Genomic DNA, 23,405 nt, shown 5'->3' on the forward strand with positions numbered 1-23,405 from the left:
GGTATGCGTTTGTGTGCGTTGAATCATATTTGGCGTTGATGTAATCACTGAGATATATTTTTTTTCTGGGAGAGGAGAGTGAAAGAGTGAGCAGAAAATCAAATAATAAGGAAGCCATGAAATTGTTTACATATTTGTTTTTGTTTTATTTATTTTTTGTCGTTTTTTTGTTTATCAACCAAAAAAAAGACCCCCAAAAATCTTAATTTAAAAATTCATTGGGGCAGATATACCTTGAAGTTGTTGTTGTTTTTTGCAAATTTGATTTTTTTTAATTTCGTTTGTTTGTTTTTTTTTTTTTTTGTTTCAAGCTGAGAATATGTGTAGAGTTCCAGCCTAAATTCAAATGACATAAAAAAAGACAAAAAGAGAGAAAGTTGCACACATGTTTCAGTTTCAGTTTCGGTTTTTTTTTTTTTGTAATTTGTGGACATTTTTTATTTAAATTTACATAGACTATTTTGTTAATGCCAGTCACACACACACACACTCAACTCGTAGTTATTTGCTTTATTTTAAATTGACGATATTTTTTATTGTAAGTTTTTATATAAATATTTTGATTAGTTAACTAAAAAAAACATCAATCAATTAGTGAGCTAATAAAACATTTGTAATTATTTTCTGTGAGAAATATACAAAAAAAATTTTAAATTTTATTAAAAAAAATTTATTAGAAATAATATTTTTATAAAAAAAATATATTTTTTATTAAAAAAAATAATAAAAAAAATAATTGTTTATTAAAAAAATCATTTTTTATAACGAATTGAAAAAATAATTGATTTTTTTTTTTAATAAAACAACTTTAAAATTTTTATAAAAAATTTAAATTTTTAATAAAAAAAATCAAATTTTTAATAAAAAAAAATTAAATTTAATTAAAATTGTTAAAAAAATATAATTTTTATTAAAAAAATATTAAAAAAATATATTTTTTAATATAAAAATTTTTAAATTTTTACAAAAAAAAATGTTCTAAAAATATTAAAAAATCATTAAAATCTAATAATAATAATTTTTTTATAAAAAATAACAAATAAAAAATATTAAATTTTTAATAAAAAAAATTTAATTTTTAATAAAATAAAATTTAAATTTTTAATAAAAAAATTTAATTTTTATTAATTATTTTGAATTAAAATATATTTTTTTTAATTTTTTTACAAAAAAATTTTAATAATTTTTATTAAAAAATTTTAAATTTTGTATATTATTTTTTATAAAAAAAATAGATTTTTATTAAAAAAATTCATTTTTATTTCAATTCGTTAAAAAAAAATGTATGTAATGTATTTTTATAACGCATTGGAATAAAAATGTGTTTTTTTTATAAAAATGTGTTTTTTTTAATAAAAATCTATTTTTTATATAAACAATAATTATAAAAAACTTAAAATTTTTTAATAAAAAATAATTTTTTTTTTTTGTCAAAATTTAAAAAAAATTTTATTTTAATTCGAAATATTTTTTTAATAAAAATTTAAATTTTTTAATAAAAAAATTAAATTTTTAATAATACAATAAAATTTTTAATAAAAAAAAATTAAATTTTTAATAAGAAAAAATTTAAATTTCTAATAATAAAAAAATTTAAATTTTTAATAATAAAAAATAATTTTAAATAGGAAAATTTAAATTTTTAATAAAAAAATAAATTTTAAAACATTAAATTTTTAATAAAAAATTTAAATTTTTATAAAAAAAATTTTTAGAATTGAAATACAATTTTTTTTTAAATTTTTACAAAAAATTAATTTTTATTAAACATTTTAATTTGTTATAATTTTTTTTATAAAAATTTAAATTTTTTATTAAAAAAATTCATTTTTATTTCAATTCGTTTTAAAAATATATGTAATGCATTTTTAACGAATTTTTTTTAAATAAAAATCTATTTTTTATAAAAAAAAATTATAAAAAATTAAAAATTTTTTTAATAAAAATTAAATGTTTTTGTAAAAATTTAAAAAAAAAATTGTGTTTTAATTCAAAATATTTTTTTAATAAAAATTTAATTTAAATTCAGTAAAGAAAAAAATTCCATTACACACAATTTGCCAGTAGAGAAAAAACAACAACGAGAACACAAAAATTGCCATGATGGTTTGCAAACATCATCACACTAAGACAAAACTAAAATAAACAAAATACAAAAAACAAAAACACCCAAGTATGTCGAAGGACGGACATTAACATGAACCAACAGACCCCAACACCTAATAGCAGACTCACCGATCAAATTCTGCCTCGGTGGAGTACAGAAGAAAATTGCAAATCAATAAATTACGACGTTTTGGTTAGGCCGTGTGTCTGACACTCTTTGAAATTGTCAAACCACCAACAGCCTAACATACTTCCATATCAACACCACCAGCATTACCGACCATCACCATCGCCATCAACCAGTTTCTGTAATTTTTGTGTGTGACTGGACTGCAGTGACTCTGGCTCGTGCTTTGAGTTTAAAAATAACTCTGCGAAAACGAAAAAATCTCGTGCCACACTAACAGCCTACAAAATCATTTTTTTTTTTTTTTTTTTTGTTTGGTCAAAAGGAAAAAATCAAACACACATATGTAGCAACAAAAAAGGAGTAATACCTGTACATACATACATCAAACAACCAGCATACATATATTTAGCAGATAAATTGGCATGGTTTGGCCAAATCATTAGCCTTAGTTACAATTATACCGAAAACGACATGAACGGCCACAGAATCTAAATGCTGTTTGACGATGGCGGTAACGATGATAATGGTGATAATGACGAGGGTAATTATGATGATGTTGGTTTGGTTGGTTGGTTGGATGGATGGATGGATGGATGGATGGATGGTGATAACTAACAATACCACAACACACATTCATACATCCATAAATATTTTTGCGGTCAAGCAAACATATTTGCCACACAACTTACACAACACAGCCGACCAACCAACTGACACACACACACAACATGGTTGGTCAGCTGGCTGCTGCCGCACATGTGCATTAGAGCGCCGCCAAAGCAAACCAAAACCAAAAAACTGAAATTATTGGTTACTGGCTTTCAGCTAAAAATAAACTTCCATAAAATAACTTGAAATGTGCAAACATATTTCGATTTTGTTGTTGTTGCTCTTAAGATGTATTCTCAATTACAAAAGTGGTGAACAAAAAATAGTCACACTAAAAGCCATAAATAAATTGAAGTAAAAATAAAAGCAAAGCAAATGAATGACCGGCCTGTGGCAGGTTTGCTGGTTGTGTGTGTGTGTGAATGAACTCAAACCAAACAAACCAAATGTTTATAAACATTACAAAAATGTTGCTGGCAACATTTAAACATAATTGAATTCGAAAATATAAATAATTTGTAAATAAAATTATTTTTCTAAGAGAATATTATTTTTTAAAATAATTTTTGTTTAAAATAAGTATTTTTCTAAAAATAAATATCAAAGAGAATGTTAGGCATGCATAGTTTTTGAAAATATATTTTTGGACAATTATAAGTATTGGATTAAAAAAAAAATAGTATATAAGAAAAAAAAACTTTTAAAAAATATTTTTTTTACAAAAAAAAAAAAGGGAATTTTTTTCTTCAAATGTTCCCCTTAAAAAAAAATATTTTTTTAAAAATAAAAATGTTTTTTAAACATGAGTTTTTTACAAATTATTTTTTTTTTCATCTACGCCTCTACAAGATCAAAAAATTTAAAAATCTACGATTTTGTAAAGCCTACTATACTCTTATTGGATTGTTGAAAATTATGTTTGAAACCAGTGTGTGGAGCAGTATAGTCGGACGGGGCCGACCATATGATACCCTACACAAGTCGACACCTATTACTAATATGCAGTACAGTCCTTCTAATTACTTGTCCAGATTCCCTTCACCGTGGGTTGTGTTGTGATGTTCGGCTTTCAATTCTGAAAAAATTATGTTTTCGGTCCACTTCATCCAAATATAATTATCCGATCATCGCTGAAAAAAGTGTAACACCCACACCGGAGTACATACGATAATAAGAATTGGAATCAAGTTACAGGTCAACCACCCTTCTTGGATATACATACTATCATCTTCTCGGGTCTATGCCATTCAGGGGTAAATCTATACTCTATAGAACACAAATTTTGTACTTTTTGACACAAAAGTCAGGGTCCGTTTCACCCGCTAAATATTGACTGATCTTTATCAAAACATGCATGGCCCGATTACCTTCTCCATGTAACAAATCGTAATGTTAAGGCCATAATTGCGGCCTTTGGAGCGACCAGAAAACCCGACAAAAATAGAGTTTTTGGTCCATTTCATCCCCTAAACATTAACCGATCTTTTTTAAAAATCTACACCCTCAATAGGGGTCTTCATTGGCCAGAACCCATTCAACATGGAAAATTTCGTGAAGATTGGTCCATAACTGTGGCCTGTATCGTGTTTACAAAATATAATGGACGGACGGACGGACACACATGTCTAGATCGACTCAGCAAGTCGAGATATGACGATCGGTATACTTAAAGGTGGGTCTAGGACCAATATTTCGCCGCGTTACAAACTTTTGGGGCTGCAAAAAGCTATGATACCCTGACAACAGGGTGTGTAGGGTATACAAATCTACGCCTACAAAAAATATATATACTTTTTTTTAAATCTAGGCCTCTACGAGTTCCTAGATTTTTTTACGTCTTCAAATAATACTTTTTTAAAAATCTACTTCTCTAAAATTATAAAAAAAAATATATTTTTTTAATCAAAGAATATTTTTTTTTAATTTTTAATCTTCAAAAAATATTTTTTATTTTAATTTTTAACTTCAAAATTATTTTCAAAAAAATATTTTTTTTTAAATTTACGCCTTCAAAAAATATTTTGTTTAAATCTATGCTTTCAAAAAATAATTTTTTTTTTAATTTTTACTTTAAAACTATTTTCAAAAAATATTTTTTTAAATGTATGCCTCCAAAAAATATTTTTTTTAAAATTTACGCCTTCAAGAAGCATTTTTTTAAAATGTTCACCATCAAAAAACATTTTTTTTTAAATTTTCACCTTCAAAAAATATTTTTTTTTTTTTTAAATCTACGACTTCAAAAAATATTTTTGTTTAAATCTACGACTTCAAAAAATATTTTGTTTAAATCTATGCTTTCAAAAAATATTTTTTTTTTAATTTACGCCTTCAAAAAATATTTAGTTTAAATCTATGCTTTCAAAAAATAATTTTTTTTTAAGTTTACGCCTTCAAGAAGCATTTTTTTTTAAATGTTCACCATCAAAAAATTTTTTTTTTAAATTTTCACCTTCAAAAAATATTTTTTTTTTTTTTAAATCTACGACTTCAAAAAATATTTTTTTTTAAATCTACGACTTCAAAAAATATTTTTATGATAATAAACGCTTTCAAAAAATGTATTTTTAAAACATCTACGCCTTCAAAAAATATTTTTTTAAAAATCGGCGCCTTCAAAAAATTCTTTTTTAAAACATCTACGCCTTCAAAAATTTCTTTTTTAAAAATCTACACCCTCAAAATATATAAAAGTGTAGATTTTATACCCTACACATTTTTTATACCCTACACAACTAAATCTACGCCTCTTGAGGTCTACAAAAAATATTTTTTCAAAATCTAGGTCTTAAAAAATATATTTTTTTTTTAATCTACGCCTTCAAAATATATTTTTTATCAAATATATGTACGTCAAAAATATTTAAAAAATCTACGCTTTTGTAAAGCCTACTGTACTCTTATTGGATTGTTGAAAGTTATGTTTTAAAAAATTCTCGTCTTGTTGACGTTTTCAAAGTATATATATTTTTTTTAAATTTAAGCCTTTATAGGTTATTTACGCCTTTATGAGGTCTTCAAAAAATGTTAAAAAAAAACTAGGCTTCTGTGATCTCTTCATAAACGATTTTATACGTTTATTGAATTGTTGAGAAAATATTTGTTTAAATATGTTTGGTTATAAAAAGAAAAATTATATTATTTACAATAATGGAAAAAAATATTTTTTTAATGGATTTTTTTTTTTGAATTTTTTACATTTACATTTTTATAACTATTTTTCATTTTTATAAATTATATTATTTATTTGTTATTTTTATTTTTTTATGATTTTCTTTTATTTATTTTATATTTTTCTATTTTCTTTAATTACATTTTTAATACAATAGTTATTCCAAAAAAGTACTTCTTGTCCCACTGTATATCTTCTCCTCCCAAATAAAACCCCACAAATGTTGCTGCGCAACAAAATCACAACAAACCTGCTTCGCGCAACACACATCTTTTTGTTTGTTGTTTATGTTGATGGTTTGTTTTCCCGCCTCCCTCTCTCCCACTCTCTCTCTCTCACACACTAACCATCTCTGGCTCTCTGCACAACACCGTGTTTCAATGTTTGGTTTTAACTGGTTAAAAGCGGTTAATGTTTTTATTTGTTATTTTGTACCTCACGTTTAAAGACAACAAAAACGACAACAACAACAACAAAATCGATCTCCCCCTAGATCTCCTTGATTTTGTTGTTGTTTTGGATATCGGTTGTTTTTTTCTGAATTTAAAATATATATAATTTTTTTTTACATTCCATAGAGTTGAGTTTTTTGCTGGGTTTCTTGTTTAAAAAAAAATTGGGCAGATTGGTTGGTTGGTGGGTTGTTTGGTCGGTCGAATGGTCGGTCGTTGGTTTGGTTTGACTTGCATTTTGTTGGAACACTTGATCAATAATGTCCGTAAACTTGTTATATAGAGATTGTCGTTCGTTGTTGTTGTTTTTTGGGTTTTTAATTTTTTTTGCATATATTTTTTTGGCCACATTTTGTGCTATAGAGTATTTTGTTGATTTTTTTATATACAAAATTATTTTTATTTGGCAGACGGAACAACAAATGAAATGTTTTTTTAGCAGCAGCAGCAGCTGACCAACATATTAATGTGGCATACATTTTTGGGGAAAAGAGAGAAACTGGTGGACCGGGTTTTAAGGAATTAATTTTAGTAGTGTAGGCGGGTTATTTGGGATAACATTTGTATTTTGGCAAAAACATAAAAAAATAAACTATTTTTATATAAGTGAATTAGAAAAAATATTTTTTTAATAAAATGAAATATTGAAGGGATAAATTGCTTAATTTTTGTAAGTAGCCAATTCCATCGAAATAATTTCCCAAAGTTTAAAGCACAAACAAATTTGTTGGTATTGACCCAATTTTTTTTTAATTTATTTATATTTGTTTATTATTGTTTACAATAGGTTTATTTAAAAAAAAATGCGATCTGAATTTGTTATTTTATTTAATTATTTTTTTTTTTTTTTTTTTGTTATTTTCAAATTAAATAAATGTAAAATTAAGCCGCAAAAATTGAATATCCATTCACAAAGATGAGTAATGAATAGTACAAGCTGTAAAAAAAAAAATTTACATATGTTTTTCAGTGATGCGATCTCCAAAAATTAAAAATATTTCAGCATGAAACGTGATGTAAATTTTGAATAGATTTTTATAAAAAAATCACATTTTAAATAATTGTTGGAACAAATATAAATAACAGTAAATATGTGTGGCCAAAATGGAAACTTTTTTTCAGCTTTAGAAAAATTTCATTTAGCAAAAATTAAAAAAAAAATAATAATAAAAAATTAAAAAAAATTAAAAAAATTAATAAAAAAATTAAAAAAATAATTAATAAAAAATTAAAAAAAATATGAAAATATTAGGAGAATTAAAATGAAAAAAAAATATAAATTTAATTTTTTAAATTAATTAATTTTTTTAAGGTAGTTTATATAGCAAAAATTAAAAAAAAAAATAATAAAAAAAATTATTAAAAAAATTACTAAAAAAATTAAAAAAAAATTAAAAAAAAACAAATAAAAAAATTAATAAAAAAAAATATATTAGAAGAATTAAAATGGAAAAACTATAAATTTAATTTTTTAAATTAACTTTTTTTTCAAGGTAATTTAGAGAAGTAATTTTTTTTTAATAATTTTCCAATAATTATTGTTGTTATTAATAACTTTATTATGTTATTTTGCGCATGAATATATATTTTTTTTTTAATTTTTTCTCGAAAATTCCCTTTCTGCTATTTATCAGTGATCAGCAGAGCGAAGATTATATATGTGTGTGTGTGGTAATTACTATTGTAAGTCATGTTGATAATTATTACAAAAAAACAACAATGTAATTAAGTAATTTGGAGATTACAACAACAACATCAATGATTTGAGAACACATTTTATTTGAAATCAAAAATTGAAAAAAAAAAAATAATAAATTTGATTACGTTTACTTCACGTGGAAGTCATATAAATCACAAAAAAAAAAAACAAATTCAAACATGTTTTAAACCCTGATCGCTGGCTACGTTATAAGAAAAAAATTAATAAAAATCGTGATTAGACAGTGAGTAATATTTTCTTCCGATTTTATATAAATGATGCAACAAAGTCCCTATATATATTTCGATTTGCACGAAATTCGGCACAGCGTAATGAATTAGGTCTAGAATGATGTGTGTTAAGTTTCGGTTCAAATTTAGATATAGCTCCCATATATATTTTCATCCGATTTAAAGTTGATGGTACACCAATGTCCCTATATATCCTTCGATTTGCACGAAATTCGGCATAGCGTACTGAATTGTGTCTATAATAATGTGTGCTAAGTTTCATGAAAATCGGATCAAATTTAGATATAGCTCTCATATATATTTTCGTCCGATTTTAGGTAAATGGCGCACAAAAGTCCCTATATATTTTTCGATTTACACGAATTTTGGCATAGCGTACTGAATTGTGTCTATAATAATGTGTGCTAAGTTTCATGAAAATCGGTTCAAATTTAGATATAGCTCCCATACATAGTTCCGCCCGATTTTAGATAATTGGTGCAACAAAGTCTCTGAAATTCATTCGATTTGCACGAAATTTGTCATAGCGTACTTAATTAAGTCTGGAATTACGTGTGCTAAGTTTCGCAAAAATCGGTTCAGATTTACATATAGCTTCCATAGATATTTTCGTCCGATTTTATGTAATTGGTGCACCAAAGTACTGAATTAAGTCTAGAATGATGTTGCTAAGCTTCGTGAAAAGATCCATAGCTAGGCCGAATGACACAACGTACTGAAGTAATATAAATTAGGCTCTCGCAAGTTTCCCTGAAATCGGTTCAGATATAGTTATATAACAAAAAACGCAACGTCTGTTAGGATACATATGTAGAATATACCCAAAGTGGTGAATGGTATCATATAGTCGGCCCAATCCGTCTTTACTCGTTTCCTTACTGGGTTTTTATTCAAATTTTTCTTAAAAAAATATTTTTCAAAATTTTCTTAAAAAAATATTTTTCATAATTTTCTTAAAAAAATATTTTTCAAAATATTTCTTAAACAAAATATTTTTCAAAATATTTCTTAAAAAAATGTGTTTCAAATTTTCTTTAAAAAAAATATTTTTTAAAATATTTCTTAAAAATTTTTTTTTTTAAATTTTCTTAACATTTTTTTTTTGCTTTGCTTAATTTTTTTTAATTTTTCTTAAAAAAATATTTTTCAAAAATTTCTTAAAAAAATATTTTTTAAAATATTTCTTAAAAAAATATTTTTCAAAATGTTCTTAAAAAAATATTTTTTTAAATATTTCTTAAAAAAATATTCTTTCAAAATTTTTTTTAAAAAATTATTTTTTTTAAATATTTCTTAACAAAATATTTTTTTAAATATTTCTTAATAAAATATTTTAAATATTTAAAAAAATCTAATTCTAAATATTTATCCTAATAAATTGTTTTAAACAATTTGTTTTAAGAAAAACGTTTTCAAGAATTTCAGTTATAGAAATATTTTGTATAAATGCAGACCTTAATTGAATTTATAATAAAATATTTTTTTATAATTGAATTTTATGGTCTATTTTTTTTTCGAAGCTAATGTTAATTTTTCTTTTTAATGGTGTGATTTTTTTTTCTAATTTCGTTTTTTTTTTTTTTTGTTTTGTATTTTTTTGTAAATTATAAGAGTTTATATTTTTTTGAAAGTTATCGATTTTGGAAATAAAATACTTAAAATAATTCAAATTAGCATACGAAATAAAAACACAAAGAAATTGATAATCTTTGGATTTTATGTTCAAAACTCCAATAGAGTCAAGGCAGTGGCATTTCACTTATCAATGTTTGATGGCTGGTTGGTTGGTTGGCTGGAGAGCAATAAAATCACCCCAACCACCCATTTCCAACTCCCAGGGAAAATTTACATATTTTGTGAAAATAGTCGCTTGCCTATCGTCGTCGTCGTCAATGTCTTTGAACACCTTGCTGTTTCGTTCAAGTTTACAAAAACGAAAAAAAAAAACTGTTTACTTTTCCAATGAGGTCGCGCGATTGTTCGCTGTCGTCGCTGTTGGGGAAGATTGTGGTGGAAGAAAATTAAAACAACAACAAAACTTTGAAACCGAAAGTCGTAACGAATGAAACACATGTGTCAAGCGGGCGATCTAATTTCACAATTTTTCAATTGCCTGAATGTGCGGAGCGAATATTGTAAATATAAATTGTTTGAAACTAAAAAAAAAATTAAAACAAAAAACTTAAACTAAAAAACCTAAAATATTTATATTTACAGTAGCGCTTAACAGTTTTTTTTTCGCACCAACCGAAACAAACACACACTCGCACACACACATTTTTGTTATGTGTACAACAGATAATAAAACATTTTGTCGAACATAAATTATGTGGTGTTGGGGAATTTGAAAAACTAGTCTAGGGCTGGCATATCATACATAACTACAACATACTCAACAAGTAGGTGCTTCTTCCTACCGCAGTAATAAAAAAATTTAATTACCAAAAAAATGTTTTTTTTTTTTTTTTTTAATTTCATTTAAAATTTATTACATGGCATAAATTAATAAAAAAAAAGAGCAACCATGTGATAAGACACATATTTACCAAAAAATATGTTATTAGCCAAATTTTGAAGCCATTTAAAACAATAAAGATAAATTTTGAAAAAATAATAATAAAACAACAATAACAACAACTACACCAAAATCACATATTTTTTTCTCAAGTACAGGGTCGCGGTAGTATTTGTTTTTCTTGGGAATTTTGTTGCACTTCCAACAACAACAACAACAACAGCAAAAAATCAAGATAAAACAACAATCTGTCTTGTAATTAATGAACTTGAATTGTTAACTATTCGGTGTTGTTGTTGTTGTTCTTGTCATTGTTGTTTTATTTTGTGTGTGTGTGTTGGTTTTTCCCTTTGTCTCTGCGATGATAAGGAAATATAATTATCGACATTTAGATACATCACAGCTTCTCTTCTTCTTTTCAACCATAACAAAAAAAAAATATTGTATTTAAATGCCCTTTTTTTAAGTTCATAAAAATACATAAATTGTTGTACAACAACAACAACAACAACAAAAATATGTCATGGTAAATAAAGAGAGCGCCCTTTACAAATGTTTCATACACATTTATAACTGGTTTAATATGCTAAAATATTTCGAAGCGATATCATCGTCATGATGACCCAGAATAAGAAGCTGTAATGCAAAAAAAAACAGATAAAACAACAAAGAAGAAAAACACTAGCCAAGTATTCGAGACTATATAACTCAAGGACGAATATGAGTTACAACAAAAAAAAATTAAAAAAATATATAATAAAGGATACAATATAAGATCCGCAGTGAGATAGCAATTTTCATAAGCTACACCAGGGCAAAAAATTAGCTATTTAAAAAAAATGTAAAAAAAAAATTTAATTCCACATTTGAAACTTTTGGAATCAACTTTCTGATCTCCATATATATGAAGCCTTCAGATATTCCATCTCGGTTAAGGCTTTCATTTTTGCGACATTTTGGGTAATTCATTTTTCACGTCATCACATCGGCTAATCACATAATCGGCTTCATTGTATATTTCCTCTAATGCGAAATCATAAATTTTCATGTTCTTGGCGTAGATCGGACTATAGAACTCCAGATAATTTCGCTTGATTCCATCCATTTCCTTTACAATGGTTTCACACATTTGGGTCACCTCCTGCACCAGATCTGCAGTTATATTTTTATCCTTGATATCGGATTCAAGTTGCTTCAGTTCAGCCAACTTGTCTTTAATAATCTTATTCCTTTAGTAGACCTTCTGGCCTTCAGATATCCCATCTAGGTTAGGGCTTTCTTTTTCGATATTTTGGGTAATTCATTTTTCACGTCATCACATCGGCTAATCACATAATCGACTTCATTGTATATTTCCTCTAATGCGAAATCATAAACTTTCATGTTCTTGGCGTAAATCGGACAATAGAATTCCAGATAATTTCGCTTAATTCCATCCACTTCCTTTGCAATGGTTTCACACATTTGGGTCACCTCCTGCACCAGATCTGCAGTTATATTTTTATCCTTGATATCGGATTCAAGTTGCTTAAATTCAGCCAACTTGTCTTTAATAATCTTCACCCAATTCCTTTAGTAGACCTTCTGGCCGGAAGGGTATTCTTTTCGTTATATATGCACATATTGGGGTTTAACTCCTGTGCGTCTCGATTAAACCGCCTGTACATGCTCGTTCTCTCCTTTTCATCAAGTCTTTTTTCCCAAGACACTATGGAAAAATCTAACTCCATTTTATTTTGTTTTTAATAAAAAACTGTTCACCTCGTTGAACAGAAAACCTAGCAATTCCTGAGCTCCTTACTCAAAATCGCTATTGTATTTTTTCAAAGCCAAACGCTGATTGAACTGAGTCTCTTACCACGGGTGGGGGGAAAACTCAGTTTTTCGAAGGACCAAAAATGTTAAATTTTCAGACAGACGAAGTTCGTCTGTATAAAAAATAAAGACACGACACGGTGCAGACAGCCGCAACTCGTGTGTATAAAAAATAATGACACGACACGGTGACCCCTGTCGTACTATTTGAGTGTTTGTTAGGCACTCCTCTGCACCAAAATTATTGAGACTCGGTGCTCCCGACCGTTCTTGGTGAGTGTTGGCTAGGCACTAATTTTATTTTAAAACATTTATCCTTAGGTTATACTTAAACAACTCTTGCTTAGCCTAATCTCAAACACAAAATACTTATCAATAAACTATTTGTTCTAATAATAGAATTTGATCTGTGGAGAACTTTCCCATCGTGTGCGTCATAAAACACCAACACCAACTACCACAGCCTTATCTGCGTTGCATGTGGGATTTTAGACTCTTATCTTAAAACACTCCAACGATCGAATCTTCTGTAACACAAAATTCTGTTCAAAGTATTTTGAACATACTGACGACTGGCAAGAAGAGCTGACAAATTAAATGTCTGTTCAAAGCATTTTGAACAACCACTTTGATATATTCTCCATATATATATATATATCCTAATAGACGTCGCCTTTTCGAAGGACCATTGACATGCAATTGAACGAACTAAAATATGTGATTTTTATCTATATGTGAACCGACTAACATCAATCCGTACATATATTCTGAAACCTATGCTATGCCGCACTCTTCAAAATTTAATTTCAATCAGACACCCGTGCGAAATATATATGGAAGCTATGGCCAATTTCAACGAAACGCAATAACGTCAAGTCCCATATGTTGAGCAAAATTTCGTGTTAATCGGACAAACATTAGGTGTTTCAGGCACCATTTAATATATATGTATATGTGGGAGCTATATCGGTTTTCCGAAACTTGTCACACATCATTCTAGAATCAATTCAGTTCGCTATGCCAAATTTTGTGCAAATCGAAAGATATATAGGGACTTTGGTTTACCATTTACATGAAAGCGGACGAAAATATATATGGGAGCTATATCTAAATCTGAACCGATTTTCACGAAACTTAACACACATCATTCTAGACCTAATTCATTACGCTGTGCCAAATTTCGTGCAAATCGAAAGATATATAGGGACTTTGGTGCACCATTTACCTTAAATCGGACGAAAATCTATATGTGAGCTTTATCTAAATATAAACCGATTTTCACGAAACTTAACACACATTATTCTAGGCTTAATTCAGTACGTTGTGCCAAATTTCGTGCAAATCGAAAGATATATAGGGACTTTGGTGCACCATTTTCCTAAAATCGGGCGAAACTATATATGGGAGCTATATCTAAATCCGCACCGATTTTCACGAAACTTAGCACATATTATTCTAGGCTCAATTCAGTACGTTACACTAAATTTCGTGCAAATCGACAGATATATAGGGTCTTTGGTCCACCATTTACATTAAATCGGACGAAAATATATATGGGAGCTATATCTAAATCTGAACCGATTTTCACGAAACTTAGCACACATTATTCTAGACTTAATTCAGTACGCTATGCCGAAATTCATGCAAATCGAATGATTTTCAGGAACTTTGGTGCACCATTTACCTCAAATCGGGCGAAACTATATATGGGGGTTATATCTAAATCTTACCCGATTTTCACGAAACTTAACACACATCATTCTAGTCTTAATTCAGTAAATTGTGCACATTTCGTGCAAATCGAAAGATTTGCAGGGACTTTGGTGCACCATTTCCTAAAATCGGGCGAATCTATATATGGGAGCTATATCTAAATCTGAACCGATTTTTCCCAATTTCATTAGGGTTCGTCCTTGGGCCAAATAAGTGACCTATGCCAAATTTCATCCAAATCGGATCAAAAATGCGACCAGTACTTTGTTCCCCAATGAAGGAATATAATGGAAGTTCCTTGTTGGAAACGGAACTAAGAATGAACGGGTTTTTGCAAATTCACGAAATAAAATGTTTGAAGTACTTACCTTTTTTTCGTTGAAACGGTTCTATATCTGAAATAGATAAAAATAAAAAAATCACAATTAACAAAATCTTTTTTTTTTAATTAAAAAAAAAATAAAATTTTTAAAAAAAATAAACTCAAAATTGCCTTGCATATTTAACTTTTTCTATAAAAAAAAAGATCTCTTTTACAAAAACAATTAGTCTACATAGTCTCCTCAAAACCAAAAATCTGTTTTCAAAACAGATGTGCTTGACTTGGCATGAATATTGGAATTTGTGTGTTTAGCATAAACCCCTTGTTAATAAATTTGAAAAAAAAATCTTGTCATTTGTCTATTTTTGAGAAACTACTACCAGCAATCAATAAACCAAATTTTATACAAACAAAACCCCCAATAAAATTTATAACAATTTTTTAACAATGTTTAATGACAAGTGGTTTTGTTTTTAAACGACAGCAGGTTATTTGAATATTTAATTATGTCAAATCTTCTTCTTCGCTTTTTTATGTTAACAAGAATTAGCATGTTTATCATAAAGGTTTCCAGATAAAATATTTGATTATTTGTTGTGTGACATAAATTAAGGGGGGATTTTTTAACATAACAAAAAAAAAACATAAATCTATTATTATTTATTATTGTTTTTTCGAAAAAAAAAAAATAAATAATTAATCAATTTTTTTTTTCAATTTTTGTTGTCTTTGCAGCCAAAACCAGGTTTCGAACCGGACACAGCATCGCTGAGAGAGAAAGTTATATTGAATCCTGCTGAAAAATGGCGTATATTGAAAAATATTGGCATTATATCGTTAGCCTTTATGGTGCAATTTACAGCGTTTCAGGTAAATTAATTTAAAAAAATAATTAAAAAAATTTAAATAAAAAAATAATTTAAAAAAAAATTAAATAAAAAAAAATAATTAAAAAAAATTATTTGAAAAATTTAGAAAATATATTTTTTAAAAAAATTAAATTTTATACAAATTAAAAATTTTATAAAAAATAATAAATAATAATTTTTTATATTATAGTAAATTTTTTTATTTTCAAAATTTTCTTTAATTCCCTCCATTTTTTTCTATTTCCTAATCCATTCCAGGGTACAGCTAACTTACAGTCATCGATAAATGCCACCGATGGTCTCGGTACCATATCATTGAGTTCTATATATGCCGCCTTGGTGGTATCCTGCATCTTCCTGCCCACATTAATTATTCGTAAGCTAACTGTAAAATGGACCTTGGTCTTCAGTATGTTGTGCTATGCCCCCTACATTGCCTTCCAGTTGTTCCCAAGGTGAGTTCAAAAAAATAAAAATAATTTTGAACTGAAAAAAAAAAATTAAAAAAATATTGAAATTTCTTTTACAGATTTTACACATTGGTTCCTGCTGGTATTCTAGTCGGTTTGGGTGCCGCACCTATGTGGGCATCCAAGGCCACCTATCTAACACAAGTCGGTCAGGTTTATGCGAAAATAACGGAACAGGCGATTGATGCTATTATTGTACGATTCTTTGGCTTCTTCTTTTTGGCCTGGCAAACAGCTGAATTGTGGGGCAATTTAATTTCGAGTCTTGGTGAGTATTGATTTTTTTAATTTAAAAAAAATTATTTTTTTATAAAATTATAAATTTTATAAAAAATTATAAATTTTATAAAATTATAAATTTTATAAAAAATTATAAATTTGATAATAAAAAATATAAAATTTCATAAAAATTATAAATTTTATAAAAAATTTAAAATTTTCCAAAGAATTATAAATTTTCTAAAAAATTATAAATTTTGTAAAAAATTATAAATTTTATAAAAAATCAAATATTTTATAAAAACTTATAAATTTTGTAAAAAATATAAATTTCATAAAAAATTATATATTTTTTTTAAAAAATTATAAATTTTATAAAAAAATTATAAATTTTTTAAAAAATTATAAATTTTAGAAAAAATTCTAAATTTTAGTAAAAATTCTAAATTTTATAAAAATTTTATGAAAAATTGTCAATGTCATAAAAAAAATTATAAATTTTATAAAAAATTATAAATTTTATAAAAATTATAAGTTTTATAAAAAATTATAAATATTATAACAAGTTATAAACTTCATAAAAAATTATAAATTTTATAAAAAATTATAAATTTTATAAAAAATTATAAATTTTATAAAAAATTATAAATTTTATAAAAAATTATAAATTTTATAATAAATTATAAATTTTATAAAAAATTATAAATTTTATTATAAAAAATTATAAATTTTATAAAAAATTATAAAATTTATAAAAAATTATAAAATTTATAAAAAATTATAAATTTTAAAAGTATAAATATTTTATAAAAAATTCTAAATTGTATAAAGAATTATAAATATTATAAAAAATTATAAATTTTATAAAAAATTATAAATTTTATAAAAAATTATAAATTTTATAAAGAATTATAAATATTAAAAAAAATATTAAATTTTATAAACAATTATAACTTTTATAAAAAAATATAAACTTCATAAAAATCATAAACTAAAAAATTATAAATTTTATAAAAAATTATATTTTTTTTTAATTATAAATTTTATAAAAAGTTATAAATTTTATAAAAAATTATAAATTTTATAAAAAATTATAAATTTTATAAAAAATTATAAATTTTATAAAAAATTATAAATTTTATAAAAAATTATAAATTTTATAAAAAATTATAAACTTCATAAAATTTTTTAAAAATATATAATTCTTATGAAAAAAATTATAATTTTTTTAAAAAATTATAAATTTTATAAAAAAAATATAAATTTTATAAAAATATAAATTTTATAAAAAATTATAGATTTTTTAAAAAATTATAAATTTTATAAAAAATTATAAATTTTATAAAAATTATACATTTTATTAAAAAATATAAATATTATAAATAATTATAAATTTTATAAAAAATTATAAATTTTATAAAAAATTATAAATTTTATAAGAAATTATAAATTATAAAAAAAATTATAAATTTTATAAAAAATTATAAATTTTATAGAAATCATAAATATTATATACTTTTATAAATATTACAAAAAATTATAAATTTTATAATAATATATAATTTTAATTAAAAATATAATTTTTTAAAAAAAAATATTAATTTTATAAAGCATTATACATTTTTTAAAAAATTATAAATTTTATAAAAAGCTCTTCATTTTATAAAAATTATAAATTATTACTCCCTGAGGCGTATAACTAACATATGCTTGATACGCCACCTGATACCCTCCCCAATAATTCCCTTCCTTCCTCTGTCTCTCCCTCTCTCTCTCTGTCTCACTATCTTCCAATTATTATTTATATATCTCTTTCTCTTCTATTCTATATTCAACTAATCACAAATCTCCCCCTCTCTCTCTCTTCCAGTGCTCTCTAGCGGCGCTCACGGTAGCGGTGGTAGCAGCGATAACAGCTCCATCATTTCGGAAGAAGACCTACAATACTGCGGCGCCAATTTTTGCGTTCATGGCAGCAATGGACATTCCAATTTGGAACGTCCACCAGACCATGAAATTTTCGAAATCAGCATGATCTATTTGTCATGTATTATTGCCGCCGTTGCTATTATAGCCTTCTTCTTGGATCCGCTAAAACGTTATGGTGAAAAACGTAAGGGCTCCCAATCGGCTCAGGAATTGTCCGGCATGGAGTTGTTGTCGGCGACATTCCGTCAAATGAAGAAACCCAATCAACAGCTGTTGATTCCCATTACCGTTTTCATTGGCATGGAACAGGCTTTCATCGGTGCCGATTTTACACAGGCTTATGTCTCCTGCGCTCTGGGTATCCATCAAATTGGTTTCGTTATGATTTGCTTTGGTGTCGTCAATGCCATCTGTTCGATTTTGTTCGGTTCGGTGATGAAATATATTGGCCGTACTCCGATTATTGTTTTGGGTGCTATCGTTCATTTCACTTTGATTACAATTGAATTGTTCTGGCGTCCCAGTCCGGATAATCCTTTGATCTTCTATGCCATGTCTGGCTTGTGGGGTGTTGGTGATGCCGTGTGGCAGACACAAATTAATGGCCTCTATGGTCTGTTGTTCCGTCGCAACAAGGAAGCTGCCTTCTCCAATTATCGTTTGTGGGAATCGGCTGGTTTTGTCATTGCCTATGCCTATGCCACAACATTGTGTGCCCGCATGAAGTTGTACATTTTGTTGGCTGTTTTGACTTTGGGTTGCATCGGTTATGTGATCGTTGAAATCTTGTACAGAAGAAAGGTGAGTTGAGAAAATATGGAAAATTTTGGAAAATATTTTTATATAGAAAAAAAAATTGAGATCAATTGGAAAATATTTTTCCATAGAATTGTATTTTTAATTTTAAAGTAACTCTCAGTAATTATTTCCCCCATGGTAGATGAGGGCGTATTAGTGTTGTCGATAATCATACGCCATATGGCACCTGAAAATTAAATTCGATTATTTGCTGAAAAAAAATTGATGGACATTCGGTTGAATGATTTTAAATCCATAGAACACATTTTTTAATTTTAATATATCTCTTTGTAATTATTTTCATTTGGTACATGGGGGCGTATTAGTGTTGTCGTTAGTCATACGCCATATGGGCCCTGTAAATGAAATACTCATAAAAAGAAACTCAATTGGAACTATTTCCCAAAAAAAAATACGCAAACCCTCAACCTCTTTATCCATAGAAAACCATTTTTTATTTTAAAATATTCCTTTGTAATTATTTACCTTGGTTCACGAGAGCGTATGAGGGTTGTCCTTAATCATACACCATCTAAGACCTAATGAATTAATTACCTTAAACAGGAGGCGAAATAAAATTATTTCCCGACAAAAATTTTGGCAAACATTTAGGCGAATGCTTTAAAATCTATAGAACTCAATTTTTTATATTAAAATATCTCTCTGTAATAATTTTTCATTTGGTACACTATAGCGTATTAGTTCTGTCGTTAGTCATACGTCGTCTAGGACCTATTGAATTAAATACCCATAAAAATATACCAAAATAAGACTAGCTCCCGAAAAAAAAATAGCAAACAATATTATTTGCCGCACACATTCAGATCATTTTTTTTAATTTAAAAATTCTCTATCCAAATATTCTCTATTGTATACCCGAGCGTATACGAGTTGTCGTTAGTCATACGCTCATGAGGACCTAAAAATTAAATTACCACTATTTCGTAAAACAGAGAGACCACAATATTTAAGATAGAGTTTTGGAATTTTGCTCAGACATTGCTAGTACTTCTAGGTAAATTGCTATCGGAAATTGGATATATCGGATCACTTTTTGGTATAGCCTCCATATAACGATATGCCTAATATTCGGTATATTAACGAGTTTGGACATATTTTTTCAACCAAATTGGCTGAAACTTAATATTTTGAGTTCACATTCAGTGAAAAATCTTGATACCAACAATTAAAAAAAAATTGGTCAACTTTTTAGGGTAGCTTCCATTTAATGGTACCTCCAAAATTTCGGGGCTTTGGGGAGCTTGGGCACGTTTTTCAACCGAATTGGCTGTAATTTGGTATTTAGGGCTCTCATTAGGTAGCAAATCTGCTTACCAAAAACTATCTATATTGGTTCAATTTTTAGGGTAGGTCCCATATAAAGGTTCCTCCCGTTATTCGGTATTTTGAGGAGCTTGGGCACATTTTTCATTCGAAATGGCTATAATTTGGTATTTAAGCCACTCATTGGGTAGCAAAACTCCTCACCAAAAATTATTAATGTTGGTCCAAATTTCAGGGTAGCTCCCATATAACGCAACCTCCCAAATTTCGGTTTTTAGGCACAATTTTCATTCCAATTGGCTGTAATTTAGTATTTATTTAGATTTTCATTTGGGTAGCAGATCTCCGTAAAAAAAATTATCCATATTGGTCCTAGTTTCAGGGTAGATCCAATATTCGGCATTTTGAGGAGCCTGAGCACATTTTTCAACCGAATTGACTGAAATTTAGTATTTTAGGTTCTCATGGGGTAGTAAATCTGCACACTAAAATCTATCAATATAGGTCATCATTTTAGAGCCGCCCCCATATACGGTAGCTCCCAAATTTCGGTATTTTAGGGACCTTAAGCACATTTTTCATTCGAATTGGCTGTAATTTCATATTTTATTGGATAGGAAATCTTCCTACCAAATAATATCAATATTGGCCCTAGTTTCAGGGTAGAATCTATATTCGATATTTTAGGGAGCTTGGCCAAATTTTCCATCCGAATTGACTGTAATTTAGTAATTTGGGTTCGCATTAAGTAACAAATCTCCTTACGAAAAATTATTAATATTGGTCCATTTTTTAGGGTAGCCTCCATACAACAGAACCTCTAAAATTTCAGTATTTTGAGGAGCATGGGAACATTTTTCATCCGAAATGGCTGTAATTTTATGTTTTGGATTCTTATTGGATAGAAAATCATCCTACTAAATATTATCAATATTGGCCCTAGTTTCAGGGTAGAATCTATATTCGATATTTTAGGAAGCTTGGCCACATTTTCCATTCGAATTGACTGTAATTTGGTAATTTGGGTTTTCATAGGGTAGTAAATCTGCACACCAAAATCTATCATTTTTAGTCAACTTTTTAGGGTAGCCCCCATACCCAATCTTCGGTAACTTGAGGAGCTTGAGCACATATTTCGTCCGAATTGGTTGTAATTTGGTATTTTGGGTTCTCATGGGGTGACAAATAGCCATACCAAAAATTAACAATATTGGCCGACTTTTTAGGGTAGCCCCCATATACGATACCTTTCAAATATCGGTATTTTAGACACCACTTTCATCCGAATTGACTGTAATTTGATGTTTTGGGTTCTCATGGGGTGGCAAATAGCCATACCAAAAATTAGCAATATTGGCCGACTATTTAGGGTAGCCTCCATATAACGGGACCTTTCATTATTCGGTATTATGGGGTTCTTGGACACGTTTTTCAACCAAATTGGAAGAAATTTGATATAATGGGTTCTCAATGGGGAGAAAATCTCCGTGCCAAAAATTATTAAAATTGGTCCACTTTTTAGGGTAGCCCCCATATAACGGTACCCTCAAATATTCGATATTTTGGTGATTTGGGGGACATCTTTCAACCGAATAAGTTGATATTTGGTATTTGGTGTTCTCATTGGCTAGAAAATCTAATTTAAAAAGAATTAGCAACATTGACCCATGCTTCAGGATAGGCCCCATATAACGGTACCTCCCATATTTCGGAATTTTTGGGATTTTTAAATATCGGCATATTTTTATTTAAATTTTTTTATATTTTTATTTTGATTTTATTTTAATATTATTTTGTATTATTTGGTTTTTTGTCGGCCGATTTTTTTAATTTTTTTTATAAATAAAATTTTTAATTTTTTTATAAAAAATGTTTTTTTTTTTTTTTTTTTTTTTTTTTTAAATTTTTTTTTTTTTTTTTTTATTTTTTTTTTTTTTTTAAATTTTTTTTTTAAATTTTTTTTATATAAAATTTTTATTAATTGCTAATTTTTCTTCCCATTTTAGCAACGCAAGATCAAGAAGCAAGAAAAGGCTGAGGCTGCCGAAAAGGAGAAGGAGGCAGCTGCCGCCAAGGCTGCGGCCGAATCGAATGTTAATGGCACACCGGAAGTGGAGGAAACCGACGATGAATTGGATGATCTCGAAGAAGATATTGTAGTAACACATTTCTAAGTTATAGTAGAAAACAAAAAAACAGAAAAAAAGCTTTCAAAAAAACTATTAAAAAATCTGAAGAAAAACACAAACACACACAAATAATTATAGAAATAATTTACATACAATGTAAATTTACAAAAAAAATTTAAAGAAAAAACGTAAAAAGCTACTTAGAGAACAAAAAGCTGTTTAAAGCTTTTAAAGCTCAAACACAAAAACCTAACATTTGATGCAATATTTACAAAAGAAAAAAAACTTTTAAAGTTTTTTTTTTAATTTTCAAACAAAAATTTTCAAAAAAAATTTTTTTTGAAAAAAATATAAGCAATTGATTTTTTTTCATTATAATAAAAATTATTGTTAAACAAAAAAAAATTATAATGAAAAAAAAAAAATACTGTAATTATTGTATGCAAATGTAAAGATGATAAGTTCCAAAATTTAAAACAAAAAATTGAATTGAATTGTAAATAATGAAAAAAAATATATATTTCTTAAAAAAGAAAAATCACAATTTTTTGGAACTTGTCTTGGGATTGAAAAAAAATATCCCAAAAGAAAAACGAACATTCCTTCCTTAAAAAAAAACATGTAGACAAATAAAAAAAACACTAACCCCCCAAGAAAAAAAGACACAGAAAATTAAATTTGAAATTTGAAAAAAACACAAAAATATGATTTTCTCAAAACTACTACTACTAACCCAACAAAAACAACAACAACAATTGTCCATATATACCTATATTTTAAATAAGAAATAAAACAAATCTTTGCATGTTGAAAAAAAAATGTAGTGAAAATAGTAAATTTTTATTTCGTTACACCCTATTGTTTAAAAACAAAACAAAAAACCTCTTTGTGGAATGCTCTGCTTCTATGCCTCACTCTCTTTC

The 23,405-nt window shown here is 26.8% G+C and overlaps 1 protein-coding gene across 1 annotated transcript in view; it reads left to right on the top strand.

The window, feature by feature from the left end:
• The window catches only part of LOC133321738 (UNC93-like protein), a 32,379-nt gene extending 9,849 nt beyond the window's left edge, over window positions 1-22,530 (top strand). Inside the window, exons 2-6 of the mRNA XM_061530818.1 lie at window positions 15,520-15,654; window positions 15,912-16,108; window positions 16,183-16,391; window positions 18,213-19,072; window positions 22,360-22,530. Of these exons, the coding sequence (XP_061386802.1) occupies window positions 15,520-15,654; window positions 15,912-16,108; window positions 16,183-16,391; window positions 18,213-19,072; window positions 22,360-22,527 (1,569 nt within the window). The 3' untranslated portion in view covers window positions 22,528-22,530. The remainder of the gene's footprint in view (window positions 1-15,519; window positions 15,655-15,911; window positions 16,109-16,182; window positions 16,392-18,212; window positions 19,073-22,359) is intronic.
• The last annotated feature ends 875 nt before the right edge of the window (window positions 22,531-23,405 follow it).

Source organism: Musca vetustissima, unplaced genomic scaffold (genome assembly GCF_032173495.1).
Source record: "Musca vetustissima isolate MV318-11 ecotype Yass unplaced genomic scaffold, APGP_CSIRO_Mvet_v1 utg78416, whole genome shotgun sequence".
Lineage (NCBI taxonomy): Eukaryota > Metazoa > Arthropoda > Insecta > Diptera > Muscidae > Musca > Musca vetustissima.